The following is a 17,449-nucleotide window of genomic DNA, read 5'->3' as shown; positions in this document are numbered from 1 at the left end:
CCGGCAGTGATGGCTGCGAGCCCTTCATTCTTGGCTCTGCCTAACCTCACAACCTGCACCCCAGGCACATGACTGAGACCATACTGCTTAGCAGTTCGCAGTCTCCTTCCCTCAGGAGTATTTCTCCATGGTGTTACATATTTGACACCATCTTTGGTGCTGACACTGCACTTTATAGATGGACTATAATTTACTCATTCTATTTGCTATTTAGCTTTTCAATTTTTAGGTTTATAAACAGGACTGTGGTGAACATTTTTAGATGTAAGCTGATGTCGCTCTCTCATTAATTCTTGGAATAAATTCTTAGACAAGTAATTACTAGATCAAAAGACATGAACCATTTCACACACATACGACTACAAAGCACATGCCAGAAAAGTCACACCAACTCACACTGGTGGTAGGAGGTAAGTAGTCATTCATTATACCCAGTCACACCATGTACTGCTCTTTGAAAATATACTTTAAGACCTTTCATTAAGAGGCATGAGTTCATCTTACCAGATTCTATGACAGCTTCAGTGCTGTTTGAAGGGACTTTTTTCCAGTCCATAAGACAGGGCTCAGACCGGGAGGAGTTACACCACTTAATGACATAGTCACAAGTCATGCTGGGATCGTAATTCCACGTGAGGAGAATTCCACTTCCCATTCCAACCGCCTGCTCTACTTTAAGATCATCTTCAACAAGAAAGAAGTATATTTTACTTGTATTAAAAACAGTAACATAAGGAAAATTTCATGAAAGTGGACAGGAGTCAGAAATATATGTCACTGTAGAGAAATGTTAAAACTGCTTAAACTAGATAAACCTCTAGCAAAGTTTAGAAATGCTGTCTTGTAGAGTAGTAATTACCGGTACACACAGATAAACTCAGAAGCTGGAGAAAGTAATGGAAGAGCACCCAAGCTAGGCAGTGACACAGTAGGGATGGGATGTGAAGGTCAGGATCAGGGGGGATGGGGCTAAGGGCGTGAGGGCACTTGAGGGGGCGCAGCAACGCAGGGGGCAGGGGCAGAAGATGAGTGGACAGTCCCAACCTCTCCTCTCGTCATGCACTATGGATGGACGTGAGCCCCGTGCAAGCAGGTGGGGTGTGTGCCTGCAACTCCAGCCCTGGGGCACATGGAGCAGGAGCACAGGACGGTCCCAACCTCTCCTCTCCTTGTCCGCTATGGACAGATGTGAGCCCCGTGCAAGCAGGCGGGGCATGTGCACTAACAGGAGGTGAACAAGGGGTGGGCAGACCTGCTCTTCCTCTCGGGCCCACGTCAGAGCTGCCAGGGCTTCTGGAGCAGGTGTGAGAAGTGGGACTCTGCTGAGATGCGGTGGGATCAAGAGCTGTGGGATGCAGTGGCCAGCGTGGGCAAAGGGAGCAGTTAGGCGCAGAGGGTGGCGGGAAGGGGGCCGTGCTGAGGTTCTACTTCCCCATCCTGCCGGATCCTGGCCCAGGGATAAGGGAGGCCCAAGGTCAGGGGTGAGGATTGCGCACATTAGGCCAAAATTTCCCTTAGTAATGGGAGAAGAGACATAATTTCTGTAACTGATTTACATTCAAGGGTTTAGTAAAATGTCAAAGAAAGGTTTTCTGGGGAAAAAAATTGTACTCACAAAACCATTACTACCTAACACAAGACAATGATTTGGCATAGAACTCAGAAGACTGGATATAACGTGTTTGGGCTCAATGTGATTAGCACCCCACCATGTAAACCTGTGCCGAGGCCCAGGGCCTCCTCCTTGGGAAATCCTCAAGGAACAAGGATTTCTTAACTGTCTAGGTATTGATGCTAGACCGTTGTTAGTTCCAGAAACTGCCACTTTCTGAAGGACACAGGGAAAAGGCAGAAACATATTTCTTAAATTAAAAGACAACACAGCTACTATTGCCTATCATTATAAAGCAATGAAATACAGACTCTGAGTCAGAAGGCCATCTTCGTATGGGCGTTCACACCTCTCTTCTATGTCTCTCTTTCCTTTTCTTTTTGCGTTCACACCGCTACCTGGAGACCTCTCCTCTCTGGTGTGTGCTGCTGCCTGGGCCCTGCGTCATGTGTCTCTGAAACGTATGGCACTTCCCCTAGTCCTTCCTAATTCAGAGGACCAACTTTTCTTCCTTTAGGAGTGGGTGGTCACAGACAGGAGCTCCCATACAGGGACAGGACAGCAAAGGGGGGACAGAGCAGGAAATGACCTCAAGGAGGAGTTAACTGGGGAAGAGGCAGAGGTGGCTATTTAAAACTGCCAAGTCTAGATCTCTCAAGGCAGCCAAGGAAGAATGGACCCATCACTGGGAACCCATAATATTTAAAGAAAGGCAGGGGCATCTGGGTGGCTCCGTCCCTCCGTCCATTAAGCATCCTCTTGATTTTGGCTCAGGTCACAATCTCATGGTTCACAAGATCGAGCCCCATGTCAGACTCTGTGCTAACAATGCGGAGTTTGCTTGGGACTGTCTCTCTTCCCCTCTCTCTGCCCCTCTGCCCCCTCTCAAAAAAAAAAAAAAAAGCTACTAAGTTCATTTGAAAACTGCCCCACTTTCTAAAACTTATATTAATAATACATATGTTATAATAAAGAATGTCTTACCAACAAAGTTACCACATAAAATAAGAATTTTGTCCCGCCTGTCAAACAGCCTAGCTGATACAGCATCAGCTCTCTTGGTCTTGGAGACATAAATGAAAACAGTACTTGAACAAGTAGTTGAAACATTTCCTACAAAGAGTAATCTACGACCTAACTACACTAAAAAGTGACTGGGTAGAGTAATTATCTTATCCATCAGTAGATGTTTGGAGTCGACACTAGTGACTGATGACTGCTGTCTCTCAATGAATTTGGGACCTGCTTGTGCCTCCTTCTGTATCAGCAGTAACAGGGGACAGGAGAAGAAAGCTATGAGAGCAAACACCTTTACAATGCCTCACTCAAATCTCCTGTTCTTACGTACTGTGTTATATGAAGTACTCACCATTTGGAATTTCCATACTAGCTATTTTAGAAGGCGGCGATGAACCTACAGAATTTTTCGCCACCACGCTGATGATGTAGTCATTTTTATCAAGTTGCAGTTCTGCCTTGTGCTGAGGATCAGGGATCTCAGAAAGGGACTGTGTCTCCTCATCTAGCGAACATGACACATTATAGGAAAGGATTTTCCCATTAGCTTCATTAATGGGTAAAGGCTATGAGAAACGGAAAAATAAATTCTGTCAAGAAACCTGCAGAAAATGGCTGTGTGATGAGGCAAGACCATCTATGAAGTCTAATTAATCACGACATTCCTGCATTAATCACGACAAGGTAATACTGGAATAGAGAAGTTGTTACCAGTATAAAACACAGGTTTAAAAGGCACGAGACCCGGACATATCTGGAAAGTGATAACTGAAGAGAAAGTATAGTTACTGTAACCAGTATGAACACACAGAAATTTAAAAATTAGGTAAATACAAAACAGCACTTAGCCTCACATTTTTCAGAAGCAAACAAAAAAAGTAGTAAGAATGACTGTTCTACCTAATAAAACATAGAGAATACGGCATGAGGGGCACCTGGCTGGCTCTGTCAGCAGAGCATGTGACTCCTGACCTCAGGGTTGTGCATACAGAGATAAATAAAACTTAAAAAAATTTATGGTACCATACTTTTTTCTTAATTTAAAATACTTTTTTTTTAATGTTTATTTTTGAGAGAGACAGAGTGCAAACTGGGGTGGGGGGCAGAGAGGGAGACACAGAATCCAAAGCAGGCTCCAGGCTCCAAGCTGTCAGCACAGAGCCCGACACGGGGCTCCAACTCACAAACTGTGAGATCATGACCTGAGCCAAAGTCAGATGCTCAACCGACTGAGTCACCCACACGCCCCTATGGCATCATAATTTTTTAAAAATATTTATTATTTTCTCAAAGTAGTATAAGCTCATCACCAGAAAACTTGGAAATCATACAAAAGTTAAAAGAAAAAAACCCTATAAAATATTCCCATATGCCCATCTCTTAAATACTCTTAACATTTTGATATTTTCTTCAAGTTGTTTTTCTACGATGTAGATTTTGTTAATATTGTTTTAATCATACTATACAATTTATCTTTTTTGCCTTTCTATAATATACTTGTTCATGTTATATACACTTTAATGGCTTTATATTTTATGTAGTATTTTTACTAGTTGAACTGAGTATTCCTTAAATAAATAAAATTTAAGTAGTTTCCAACTTTTCACAATACAAAAATACTATACTATTCGGTGTGCCTTTCAGTGCCACTTTTTTTTTTCTTTTTCATAGTTAGGATTTTTTAATATGGATTTCCAAAGTAGACTTACTGAGTATAAGGAAACATTGAAACTTCTTTATTTATGGAGGTAAAGTGCTTTTCAAGACTACTGCTCCAGTTTATAGGACGATGCATGGGAGCCTCCGACCCGGACAGACCTCGGTGTTAATACGGCGCTGCAAACACTGCCCACAACCGGTCCCCGGTGACGCTCCGCCGGCCTCTTCTACTGAACCCAACGTCATCCGAAGGGCCGTGGGCCTCACTGGATAACGCTGCTCACTCTTTCACCGAACCCCCTCCCCTGGCTTCTGCTACATTATTTCCGTCTGGTCTTCCTGCCCCTCTAACCTTCCCACTCTCCTCTGCTGGATCCTCTTCCTTTGCTGGTCTCTTCCATGCTGTTTTCACCGAGGGGTCCATCCTGGACCTCTTTCCACCCTGCAAGCCCTCCTGGAGTGACCCGGTTCCATGCCACTCAAAGCTGTGTCTTCAGCTCCGACTTCTCCCCGAACTCCAGAGCCTTACATCAAACCACCACCTATAGACTCTACTTGGATTTCTCACTGGCACGTTTGTAAAAACACATTTTAAAAATTCAACCACAAAGAACTTAATTTTCCACCCAAACATGCTCCTCCTTGGCAAATGGCAGAACCATCAACCTAGTCACCAAAGTCACACTCACTTCAGTGTTTTTAATATTTGGTTAGGCATTCGTCTAGTTTGGACATTACAGCTTTTCTCTACACTTGAAGTAATGATTCTGCAGCACCAGGTGATGTGTGGAATGGACAGTGAGCTCCTATTCTGTCTTTGATTCCAAAAATCCATGCGATATATTCTTCTCAGAGGACACAGTAGATACTAAACTGTCGAGAACAGATACTACACTTGATGAAAAGGCTGAGAAGGAATACATTGAAGTGACTGTACCATCACTACTGTATTATCATGAAATGTGACAGACAATTGTGAGTAGTCAGTGGATTTTCTAATCAAGAGTAAGGGGTGGGGGGCACCTGGGTGGCTCAGTCGGTTAAACATCCAACTCTTGATTTTTGATCTCACAGTTAATTAGATCAAGCCCTGTGTCTGGCTCTGTGCTGACAGCGAGGAGCCTGTTTGGGATTCTCTCTCCCTCTCTCTCTGCCCCTCTCCTTGTCTCTCTCTCTCTCTCTCTAACATAAAATAAACAAACATAAAAAAAAAGAGTAAGAGGGGTACACAGTCATATACAGACTGTCACAAAGCAACAGAACTTATAGTGAACTTGCATACAGACTTACTTTACTCAAAGTCGTACTAACATCAAATATTTGCAAAAATAAAATTGTTTTACTTTCAATTACAAAATTCACTATTTAAAGGAATCCAATTATGACTGTTTTTATAATACCTAATGTGGAAAACAACTGCTTGTTTTCGATGTTTGCAAATCAGATAAAGAATAGAGCAACGAAAACATGTGCTTTCTGTTAGAGAAAAATTGTGAAAACATAATGCAATTTGTTATATCTAAAAATTTTAACAAAATTTTACAACTTAATTTTCCACCCAAGTGCAAAAACTTTAAGGGGCATATAATAATGCAATTTATTTAAGGGGACCAAATTACACATGAAATATGTAAAAAGTTTCCTATTTGCTCAAGAAAAAAAACACAACAGCAACACAACTGAGATTCTAACTTGTGGCTTCTTGAAGTGTTTTGACTGAAGCGACAGGGAACTCGTGAAATCCTCAGGTCCTTTACGGCCTCGTGAACCCAAACTAAAGAATGCTCCGACCTGACAGAGAAGACGCTCACCACACTGACTGGAAACTCAGAGGTGAGGAGGGTCTGGGGGGTTTCAGAGCCAGGTCAGGTTCTCAGCAGTACTGCCAAGAGCCAGTCGGGGAAATCCGGGCTCCTTGAGAACCCAAGTGCCATATACAAGTTAGGTCGTTTAGCATAATATAATTATTTAAATATTTAAGGAAAAAACTGGATATTTACCTTCCAATAAATTATTAAATTTTTTCCATCAGAACTCCATTCTCTCCAAGTATCTGGTCCCTTTGAAGGAACTAGGAAAGAGATTTAAAAGTTAGCATTTGAAGATGTGTACTGGATGCCAGTTGATACCACCAAGAATTGAGCCAGTGGTGCTTGAGATTCTCTTCTGGTTTGGGGAATTCGCTGTAAAAATGTGAAGTAGTTCAGTGGCCACTTAGAAATGAAGTGATGAAAAAGCTGAGCTCTCAACATGTGCACAACACAAAGCCCCGTCAGGCCCAGCGATGCTCGGTGCTGCTCCGTCCCACACGGCCCGCCTCCTCTTGCTCAGGGGGCTCTGGCCGCGCACTGGCCTCCTGGGGCTCCCCCAGCCTGCTGAGGACGCCTGCGTCAGGTCTCCCGAGCGTTCTGTGACCTCCCTCTCTGCACAGAAGCTCTCCTCGCCTGGGTGCTCACGTAGCTTGCTACGTCACCTCCGCCATATCTCAGCTCCAATGTTGCCTTGACAGTGAGGTCTTTTCCAGCTGCGCTACTTCAAACTGCAAACCCTCGTCTCCCCGCCACCTTCTTTCCCTGGTCCCCTTTCTAGGCTTCATTTTTCTCTGTGGCACTACCCAGCATGCTATTTTTAAAAATTTTATTTCTGATCCTCTAGCCTCTAAACTCCATGGGCAGAGACTGTTTCATCCACTGCTATATCCCTGGTGACCAGAACAGTTCCTGACACGTGGTGGGTACTAAGTATTTAAGTGAATTAATGCTGTCATCTTAATGAGGTGTAAATAAAGTGTTTCCTCTTGGCAAAAGCAGCTAATCAACTGAAGGCAAAGCCTGCGGTGGCAGCCAGTCTACAAATGACTAATGACATTGGGCAGCCTTCTGCTATGCCTGCCTGTATGGTCCCCTCCTCTGCCGTATCTATCAGCAGTAGCCTGTGTGACCGCAGAGTACCACGGACAGGATGGCACCTCCCCTTGGAGGCGAGGTCATGAATGGCCTCGTGGAGGCGCCATGTTGTGTCCCTCCTCACTGAGGAGCAGGAGCTAGCTGCCATGCTAGGAGGCCACTCGGCAGCACCACGGAGAGGTGTGCGTGGTGAGGACCGGCCACCGAGCCAGCCATCCTGAGAGCAGATGCTCTGGCCCCAGGCAAGCCTGCAGCCCCCACCCACGTCCACACTGTGGCCTCACGGGAGACTCGAAGCCAGATATACTCCACTAAGCTGCTTCTGAATTTCTGACCTATACTCACTGTGAGACAGCAAATATTTATGGTTTTAAGCCCCTGAATTTTAGGGCAACTTGTTAGGTAGCAACGAGTAACTATGCCACTCCCTCTCTGGACTTCGTGCACGGGATTCCGGTCTGAGGATCCAAAGCCCTGGACACAATACTGCAAATCCTCACCACTCTAACCTTCTCTCCTGTGCAGAGGCGAAGTCTGCATCAACATCTATCAGTGTGTGCTTTACTGTTCACGAATTTTTGGGAGAAGTTTTATATCGCCCCTATTATCTAGTATAAATAAAGCTTTCGCTATCTTTTACTGAATCTCTTCTGAAAATTAGACCTATCTTTAAGTTTTATGTTTTTGATTTTCGAAGCTGACATGTGGTTAATCAAGGAAAGAATCTCGTTCCGTCGTTGGAAATTATCACACTCAGAAAACCAGTCAACCTGTTTCGTACCTATTCTGACCTCGGTGTGCTGCAGAGACTGGCCCTCCCCAGGCCCAGGTCACAAATAAAAATGCCAACAAATTCTCCTTATCAAGAGCTGTCGGGGCACCTGGGTGGCTCAGTCGGTTAAGTGTCCGACTTCAGCTCAGGTCATGTTCTCACAGTCTGTGGGTTCGAGCCCCGCATCGGGCTCTGTACTGAGAGCCTGGAGCCTGCTTCATATTCTGTGTCTCCCTCTCTCTCTGCCCCTTCCCCGCTCACTCTCTCTCTCAAAATAAAATAAAGACATTAAAAAAATTGTCTTCAGCAAACAGAATAGAACAGAATTAAAAGTCTAGGTACAGGAGGAAAGAGTGTGAGAAAAATCACCCCATAATCTTCCCCGAGTCTGCAGTTTGTTTCCTCTGCGTCATTTCAGGACGGCTGTCCTGCAGACAGGCATGTGGTCAGACAGACATCCGGCAGACAGGCATGCGGTCCCCCACACCACACGGGCCAAGTGGCTGTCCACACTATCCCAAACCTTACAGCCACCATTTAAAGTGTCTGGGTGATATTTTACTAGCAGATAGGATACAATACACAATTAAAGGGTTCTCCTCTTACTCATTTGGTGACATTAAAAAAAAATAAGTTGTAAAATTTCAGGATCCATAGTAATAATTAGCCATTAATCATTTAGTTAACTTACTGGCTTCTGTGGTTAAATATTTTTTTTCATTGCTCCATTTGCTCCATTTCCAGAAAGTTTCAGTAGAACAGCGAATCCGGAAAGTATATATAGTATATGGATTTAGCTTGTCCACCACTACAAGGTAACTTGAATTTTCTACTCCTTTGATCGTGACATTCCGCTATTAGAGAGCAAATAAATATGCATATGTACGTACAGGTAATGTCGTGCATTTAAGAACACTTATACACACACACTTTTTTGATAAGAAAGCCACCCACATCTGTAATATAAATTGACTAAATGTCCACCTGAGTGTGCCTTTAGAGGATACAGTTAGTTCATCTAACAAAATATTTTAATTTTTCCATAAATGCCAAATCAGTAAAATTATGCTCATCAATAACAACCGAAAAACTCAGGTGTCATTTTAATCCAAATACTAGATCTCAGTAATAATGATCAATTAAATCATGCAGAGAAGATGATAGAAATTTTGATCATCGGTCAATGGCTAATGGTAATACAATAAGCCTTAATATATGATAACCCTTAGATTTAGTAATCTAAGATGACCTTGAGGATTAAATACATTAGGTGTATCTGGAAGTTTCTTTGACTCACATATCATCTTATGCATTTTTTTTAAATAGGGCACACTTAGAACTTCTAGATTGGTGTAAAACATGTAGAATATTCAACAAATTCTTATTTAAATTACAAAAAATTAAAATGAAACAGTTTAAACAAATTTGGGGTTCTGCATACCTCAGGAAATTTTCTGAACTCCCAATTACAAGGCTTTTTGGATTATATTTTGGCATTTGACTGATTCTTCTAGCAACCATCAATAAGTTTCCAATGAATATTTTCATTACAGTCTCTATTTTGGACTTAGCACAAATTACAAGATGGTGCAGTATAAAAGTCAACCTTAAGTATCTAAAATGTATTATTAAAAAGTCATGTTCTCACTTATGATTTGTTCCTACTGCTGCACTTGGCAGTTTTAAATCTTCTCTCTGGCACTTATTGGTCCATTAATTCATGCTGAAGGTTATGGCAAAAACTACTCATTCATTCACAAATTTACTGGGCACTAGCTATGGGTGAGGTACTATACTAGACCTGGAAACAACCTAATAAAACTGAAAATCACGTTCTATAATATCCAGTATAATAACTGTTTTCAAGTGCTAAATAAAATGCTGTTATTACACTGACACATAGTGTCTTAGTTCTTAGAAAATCTCTGTAATAAATAATCTGAGAGTTAATGCATATCAATTTACATAATTCTTTTTTTTATGTTTATTTATTTATTTTGACAGAGAATGAGCAAAGGAGGGGCAGAGAGAGAGGAGGGGGAGAGAAAGAATCCCAAGCAAGCCCACGCTGTCAGCGCAGAACCCAATGCAGGGCTTGATCCCACAAACTGTGAGCTCAAGACGTGACCTGAGATCAAAAGTGGATGACTGACTGACGGAGCGCACCCAGGCGCCCCTCAATTTACCTAATTCTTTTTGTAAACTAAGTATTTTACCCAAAGTAACCTCAAAGGAAGTCTACAGAAGAATCTTACTCACCAATTCTTGTGCTGAGTTAGTTTTATTAATTTCAATTTGACATAAAAGTTTAATCTTTGCAAAGCTGCCCGGTAAATGCCAGGAAAGTAGAACAGTTGTTGAATTAATATCCTTCACTTTGATTGAAGTAGGAACATGAGGATAAACTGTAAATATAATTTGTAGAAACTGTTTTGTTAAAAGCTCTTTAATATGACAAATGACAATCAAAAAGCCCCGAAAAACAAGACAGGTATCATTTGTGCTGATCAACAGAACCCACTCAGTGTCCATGAGGCATGAATCTCTCTCTTACTGCTGATAACCCTGCCAGCAGTTCTCACGGGCCGAGCCCGTCCAAGGCTCCTCTACTGCCGTCAGGATGCTACAAGGCAGTAGGAGCATAATCTCTACCTTTAGGGAACCTCTAATCTACGGGGAAACTGACAAACAAAAAGAAAATTAACAAGAGTATATATGCTAAGTTTGAAATGTGTCGTAGAGACATTAACAGCTACAGGAGTTTAGATGTAAGTGTGGTAGGGAAAGTCCTAGAGTGAAGATGGGACTTAAGAGGAGCTCTGAAGGAAGACTCTGACTAACACTGGCAGAATGGATGCAGAAAAGCATTTCAGGTTGGGGTCTGAGCAAGAATAAAGGCACAGAGATGCTGGTGACAGGCCATTCACCATGTGAGTGGGAGGAAAGAAATATGTGAAAATAAGCTTGAAAGGCAGAGGGAAATACACACAAACACCACCACTCACGTACACAATGCAGCTGTTCTGACCTTCGGAAAACCCAGGAAATAACAAAAAGGATGTGAAGGAATAACTGATGGAAAAGTACTTGTGTTTACAAACAAGGCAACAAGATCATCTACTAATCACTTGTGGGTCTGTAGTGTAATGGCATTTGGTTAAGCCTTCCTGGCCGACCGAGTCTCTAAGAGAAGCCCTCTAGGTCATCGCTCTGCTGCAGAGCCTGGTGTGGACTCGATGCAGTGGAACGCCCACAGGAATGAATGCTAAGAAGACGGACCATACTTAAGCTCATTTTGAGCTTTATATTCACAGGGCTGCTAAAAATTCCAGAATCCTCAGTAATAAAAAGGAACAAAACTACTTATTGATACAGACAGCAGCTTGGATGGATCTCAAGGACACTGCCCTCAGTAACAAACGCCAATCTCCAAGGTTCATACACAGCATGATTCCACTTATCTAATGTTTTCAACATAACAAAGCACTGAGATGAATAACAGACTGGATTCTGCCTGGGCACCAGGATGCAAGAGCAGGTATGGAGGGGTGGTGAAGGAGTGGGGGTGGGGGTTTGCTAAAGGGCAGCAAGAGGAAGTTCCTCTGTGGAGAGAAAACAGCTCTGTATGATGTGTTGGTGGTTCTGTGAACCTATACGTGGATCCAACTGCACAGAAGTGCGTGCATGCACGTGTGAGCGCACGAGCGTGCACACGCACACACACACACACACACACCCCTCTCTAAATGCCCACAGAAGCTTGCAAAAACTGAGCAAGATCAGTAGTCCGTTCGCTGGCCTAGTGACAGTAGTGTCCAGTGTCACTCGCCTCATTTGAAAACTGTACTATAGTGGGGAAGGCTGGGTGAAGAAGTCACAGGGCTATAATTAATTATTGGTGCAACCACTTGTGAGTCTATAATTAGAATAAAAAGCTTTTAAAACTGGGGCAAAATATTTTTCAGGAATCAAAACCTATTAAAATAAAGCCACTTAAGGTTTCTGTGTAAATGACTACTTCAAGTTGTTATCTGAAATCAATAAAATGGTGAAACTTAATTATACATTTTGAGGATTTTCAAATAAAATTTATAAATTTAAGTCACTATAAAGAAAATAGTAAAAATAATCCATAGAAGCACTTCTCATTAACTCAAGACATTTCAGCACTTCTAAAGTTATTTTTAAGACACTGGTTGAAGAAGCAGCTTACCTTTCTCAGTTATGTTAACTAAAATAGTTGATTCTGACCGGCCCAGAGGATTGCGAGCATTCAAAGTAAAATTATATATTTCTTGATTTGGACGCATTTGAAAGAATAACTGATAGGTTTCATTTGTTGGTGCTTCAACTCTTTTAAATTTAATGTATTTTCCTGAGAAACTATGAATTAAGAGAGCAACAATATTAAAATAATTTCAAAATGGCAAGAGAGATAAATACTGCAGGAAAAAATAAATGGGTAAAATTTCCAATAATGAATCTTTCCTAAATGTTTGTATTTCTAATTATAGATGTTACTAAAGACTCTGGGAAGAAAATGTGAGGGATACAGAAAACAGATGAAAATAATGGGCCATAAGCCTACTACCCAGAAATGGCCTCTGCTGTTATCTGAGGTTCTTCCAGGGTTTTTAAAAGAGCAAACAAATATAGTCTGTGTGCATGTAACACGCAGTATTTACAGCATATCCAATTTCATACAGCATACAGAGTCTTACATCTTGCTTATAACATAAATGAGAGCATTTCCCTATGTCACTTAATGCCCCCCCCCCATGTAAACCTCGCTCTCTGACCTCTTTGCCTGGTGATCGTTACCTCTCAAATAAAGTGTAACTTGTATTGCGCGGGCCCACAAGTGCTGTTGGTCTTCCTGGATTCCAAGTACATATAATCTCTTTTAAATCGTACGTCTCACAATTCAGTTTTTGAGGAACATCAGGTGGATCTAATAGGAAGAAAAATGTAGTTACTTATCGGTTACATATATTTTCCCTGAAAACAGGTTTCACAAATGTTAATTATATTCTGCACAATTTCATTTAAAACTGAAAATAACTGCATGTTTACACTGCACCTTTGAACAATGCAGAAATTTCTGTAGTACTTTTGGAGCTGACATTACATTAGAAACGATGGATGAAGCTTCAGCGACCTAAAGTCAACACGGGCCATGTTCCAAGTTTCAGAATTCCCAAAGCCGTTACAAGGACTGTTACTTAGTAAGCCTCTCTTGGTGAAATCCTGCATCTTCCTACATTCAGAAGTGACCCCTGCATTTTTGTTTTTGTTCTTCATTGAAATTCCTTCTTACTTTGCTGGGACAAAACTAGAAAAAAAAGTGTGTGTGTGCGTGTGTGTGTGTGCACGTGTGCATGTGTGTCTTAGACCTTTAAAGTAATGATGGAAAACTCTGCAGTTGGACACTAATTATAGAAATTGGTATTTTCAGGGGTGGTTGGGGGGCTCAGGTGGTTGAGCATCCAACTCTTGATTTCAGCTCAGGTCATGATCCCAAGGTCATGAAATCAAGCCCTGCCTCTGTTTAGATTCTCTCTCTCTCCCTCTGCCCCTCTCTCCTGATCATTCTTTCTCTCTCTCTCAAATAAATAAATACATAAGTAATTGGTATTTATATAATCATGCTTCACCAAGCATACACAGAAACTCGTGTTCTCTGTCATATTTATCTGAACTTTCACTAAATTTTCAAAAAATAATTATTTGTTGCAAATATCTGTAAAATAATTTTATTTTTTAATGTTTATTTTGGAGAGAGAGAGAAACACAGACAGAGACAGCAAGTGCACAAGCAGGGGAGACACAGAGAGAGAGGAAGACACAGAATCAGAAGCAGGCTCCAGGCGCTGAGCTGTCACAACAGAGCCCGATGCGGGGCTCGAAACCACAAATGGTGAGATTATGACATGAGATGAAACCAAGAGTCAGAATCTTAACCAACAGAGCCCCCAGATGCCCAACTGATATATTTTTTAAACTAAATTTTAAAAACAGTTCTTAGACTGTGTGAATAACTTAAAAGGACTTAGAAAATTGCCCATACCTTCCTGAAACAGAATAACGTCCATCCATGACATTTTAGGTAATATTAAGAGGAGTCATGAGTATTTATACTAAAATCTAACAACTGCATGATGATACTAAAACTGACACACTTGTTTTGAAAACGGTTTTAAATCTAAGACCAAACTTTTAGTCATTTTATTAGAATGACATACCAAATTTTGAGTATACTAAAAATTATTCTATTATTTGGCAGATAGGTTAAGCTGAAGTAGTTAAAAATCCAAACAACTGGAGCAAACAGAAGGAGAAGCAAAGATGGAATGTAGAAAAAAAATGAGAAGGCAGGATCTGAAAGCTAAGGTATTAACTATCTTCTCAAAGAAATTAACTTACAAAGGAATCACCTGAAGCTAGGTAAAAACTAGATATAAAATCAACTGTCTTACTAGCAAATCGAAAATGCAATGGAAAAAACAAAGCCATTTTTATGAAAATGTTTTCAAATGAAAAAGTATGAAATCTGACATGTAACATAAATATTTAAATGCTTTATGTCAGAGTGTATTATTTTAATATACTTCAAGTATCATGAAAGATTAATATTTAGGTCAATATTTAATGCTGAAGTGGCACTATCAGTGAAAATGACTCTGGGGGCACCCAGGTGGCTCAGTTGGTTAAGTGTCCGACTTTGGCTCAGGTCATGTTCTCACTGCTCCTAGGTTCAAGCCCCACGTCTGACTCTGCTGATAGCCTGCAGCAGCTAGGAAGGAGCCTGGAGCCTGCTTCGGATTCTGTCTCCGTCTCTCTGTCCCTCCCCTGCTCGTGCTCTCTTTCTCTCTCAAATATAAATAAACACTAAAAAATAAAATAAAAAAAGTAACTCTGAGTAATTACTGAAGAAATAGTGTTTATAAAAGATCTATTTTGCTTTGGCTCATGCATAAACACTGACAAGTACTGGTAAATAAGTATTCTTTTGTCTGCTGGATAGTAAATTTGCAATTACAATTAACAAACGTAAGAGGAAAAGAAGCCACTGTAACTACTAGCACCAAACATCAAATTCATTGGAATAAACTTATTGAAAGATATAGAAGACCTTCTATCACCAGGATAAATCTAATAAGACCTAACTAAATGTAAAGATATACCATGTTCCTGGATTGGATAACTCAGGACAGAAAGAATGAAAATTCTTCTAAACTGAGTCTCCTAACTAATAGATCTAATGTAACTCAAACCAAAATCCTGGTAGGTTTTTATTGCATCTTTTCAATCCATAGTGGGTTAACAGAATATCCATATGGGAAAGAAAATAATGAATCTTGATCCCTAACTCACACCATAAATTGCTCTTGCTGTTAAGTCCCTGAAGAAATCCCTCTGAAGGGAAATTCTACTGCTCCTCCTGAGTTAACAAATATTGACTATTTCAACCACCAAATACTATAAATGGAGGTTAAATTATGTATTAAATGGGGCTGTCCTATTACATGACAGAAGATTAGAACATTGTTAGAAATAATAAGAACTTGACAGATATTCTCATCTTCTGAGTTTTAATTTTTATCTTCCATACTTTGGAGTGGCTATCTCCCTTTTTGGTATCATTTATCAGGCAGCCTCACTATACATATCAGTGGTCCTCAATTCATGCTCCATGATCATTTATGAGAATGTTGCAAGTCATTTCCTAAAATTCCATTAGGAACTAAGAAATTTCTAAAGTTTAAATTTGAACATAATCTCATTTTCACTTGAATTCCAAAATGCATTACTGGGAAGACAAAAAGGAACATGGTTCCAGCTGTCAAACTGAGAAGTGCACCTAAGCCTGGCTACTCCCTCGGGAGTGTCTCAGCAATTCAGCGTGATCCATCCTACGCTTCAACAGAAGGAAAAGAGCGATGGAGAGCTGCTGCTCTAGAGCACAGCTGAGAATCAAAAAAAGGATAAGACAAGTCACCACACAAGCAAGAGAAAATCACAAAACCCACTCACTACATTCCACACACTTTATTCATGAGACCCTTTAGCCCACATCAGCCTTGAATTCAGAACTCGGGGGAGGAAGGGAAGCAAGAACTGCTGGAGGCAAAGCATCTGTGTGCCACATGACAGTGACCACGGGACAGGGGACAGAAAAGCTCGAAACACAAGATTCTCTGTGGACGTTCAACACAAGCTATAAAATAGGGCAGTCTCCCACAATAACTTCTGGAAATGTCCTGGACTTTTAGGACCTTCAGGTTATGAGACTGACGCACTGCCGGCTGCACTCAGAGGGCAGCTTATCCTGGACTTCTAGAACTGCAGGAGTGCCCACGTTAATAAAGACGCCCCTGCCTCACGAAGCATGTTACGCACTGACGCAGGGAGGGCTCTGCTAAGGCATGTCCTCCATGTACCCTCTCCTCAACCGTATCACTTGCAAGGTCACAGAGGCACGCATTATTCTATTGAAAGATTTTGTGTAAAATCATTACAATTTCTTTAACTGGAGTGGGTTTCAAAGGTGCGATTTAAGTTTTTAAAATTTTACTTATTTGAGAGAGAGAGAGTGGGGGAGAGGGACAGACGGAGAGAGAGATTCCTAAGCAGGCTCTGTGCTGAGCGTGGAGCCAGACATGGGGCTTGATCTCATGACTTTGCGATCACGACCTGAGCTGATATCAAGAGTCAGAAGCTCAACTGACTGAGCCACTCAGGTGCTCCAAAAGGTATGTTTTACATTTATATTTTAAAAAGATACGTTTTAATTAGTGGGATGTTTTACCTTTTTAATTTTAAAAGGTATGTTTTAGGTGGGAAATTGACATAGAGTGGCCCTTGAAAACACAGGGGTTGGGGAACCAACCTCCCATGAAGTCAAAAATCTACGTATGAGAGCGCCTGGCTGGTTAAGACGGAAGAGCACACAACTCTTGATCTTGGGGTCATGAATTCGAGCCCCAGGTTGGGTGTATTTTTTAACTAAAAAAATAAACTTAAAAAAAATCTACATATAGCTTCTGACTCCCCCAAAACTTAACTACTAGTTTACTGCTGACTGGAAGCCTTACCAATAACAATTGATTAACAGAGCACATATTCTGTGTATTATATGTTTTATATCCTATATTCTTACAATAAATCTATAAACATGTTAAAATCATAAGAAAAATGTATTTGCAGCACTCTATTTACTGAAAAAAAATCCATGTATAAGCACACTCATGCAGTTCAAACTTATTTTTTGTTCAAGGGTCAACTGTATAAGAAAGAATTCCTAAACAACGTAGGATTAAGAAGTATTATATACTAATTACCTTTGACTCAAGATTCGCAGTTGGATGTTTCAAATCTTATTACAGAACTTACAAGTTCTATAAATACAAGTATATAAAGCTTAGAACTCCTCTTGAAACAAGCAAAAATTCTGCTGCCTTCATATATCACTTATTAAAGAAT

The 17,449-nt window shown here is 40.9% G+C and overlaps 1 protein-coding gene across 1 annotated transcript in view; it reads right to left on the bottom strand.

The window, feature by feature from the left end:
- LIFR (LIF receptor subunit alpha) overlaps positions 1-17,449 on the bottom strand; it is a 44,434-nt gene that overhangs the window by 9,127 nt on the left and 17,858 nt on the right. The window contains 7 exon segments of the mRNA XM_029940980.1: positions 490-684; positions 2,982-3,195; positions 6,289-6,359; positions 8,658-8,820; positions 10,226-10,371; positions 12,180-12,349; positions 12,788-12,917. Coding sequence (XP_029796840.1) covers positions 490-684; positions 2,982-3,195; positions 6,289-6,359; positions 8,658-8,820; positions 10,226-10,371; positions 12,180-12,349; positions 12,788-12,917 — 1,089 coding nt within the window.

The sequence above is a fragment of the Suricata suricatta genome, chromosome 6 (genome assembly GCF_006229205.1).
Source record: "Suricata suricatta isolate VVHF042 chromosome 6, meerkat_22Aug2017_6uvM2_HiC, whole genome shotgun sequence".
Taxonomy (NCBI): Eukaryota; Metazoa; Chordata; class Mammalia; order Carnivora; family Herpestidae; genus Suricata; species Suricata suricatta.
The sequence above is the reverse complement of the archived record's forward strand: the minus strand, read 5'-3'. Positions and strand labels throughout refer to the sequence as shown.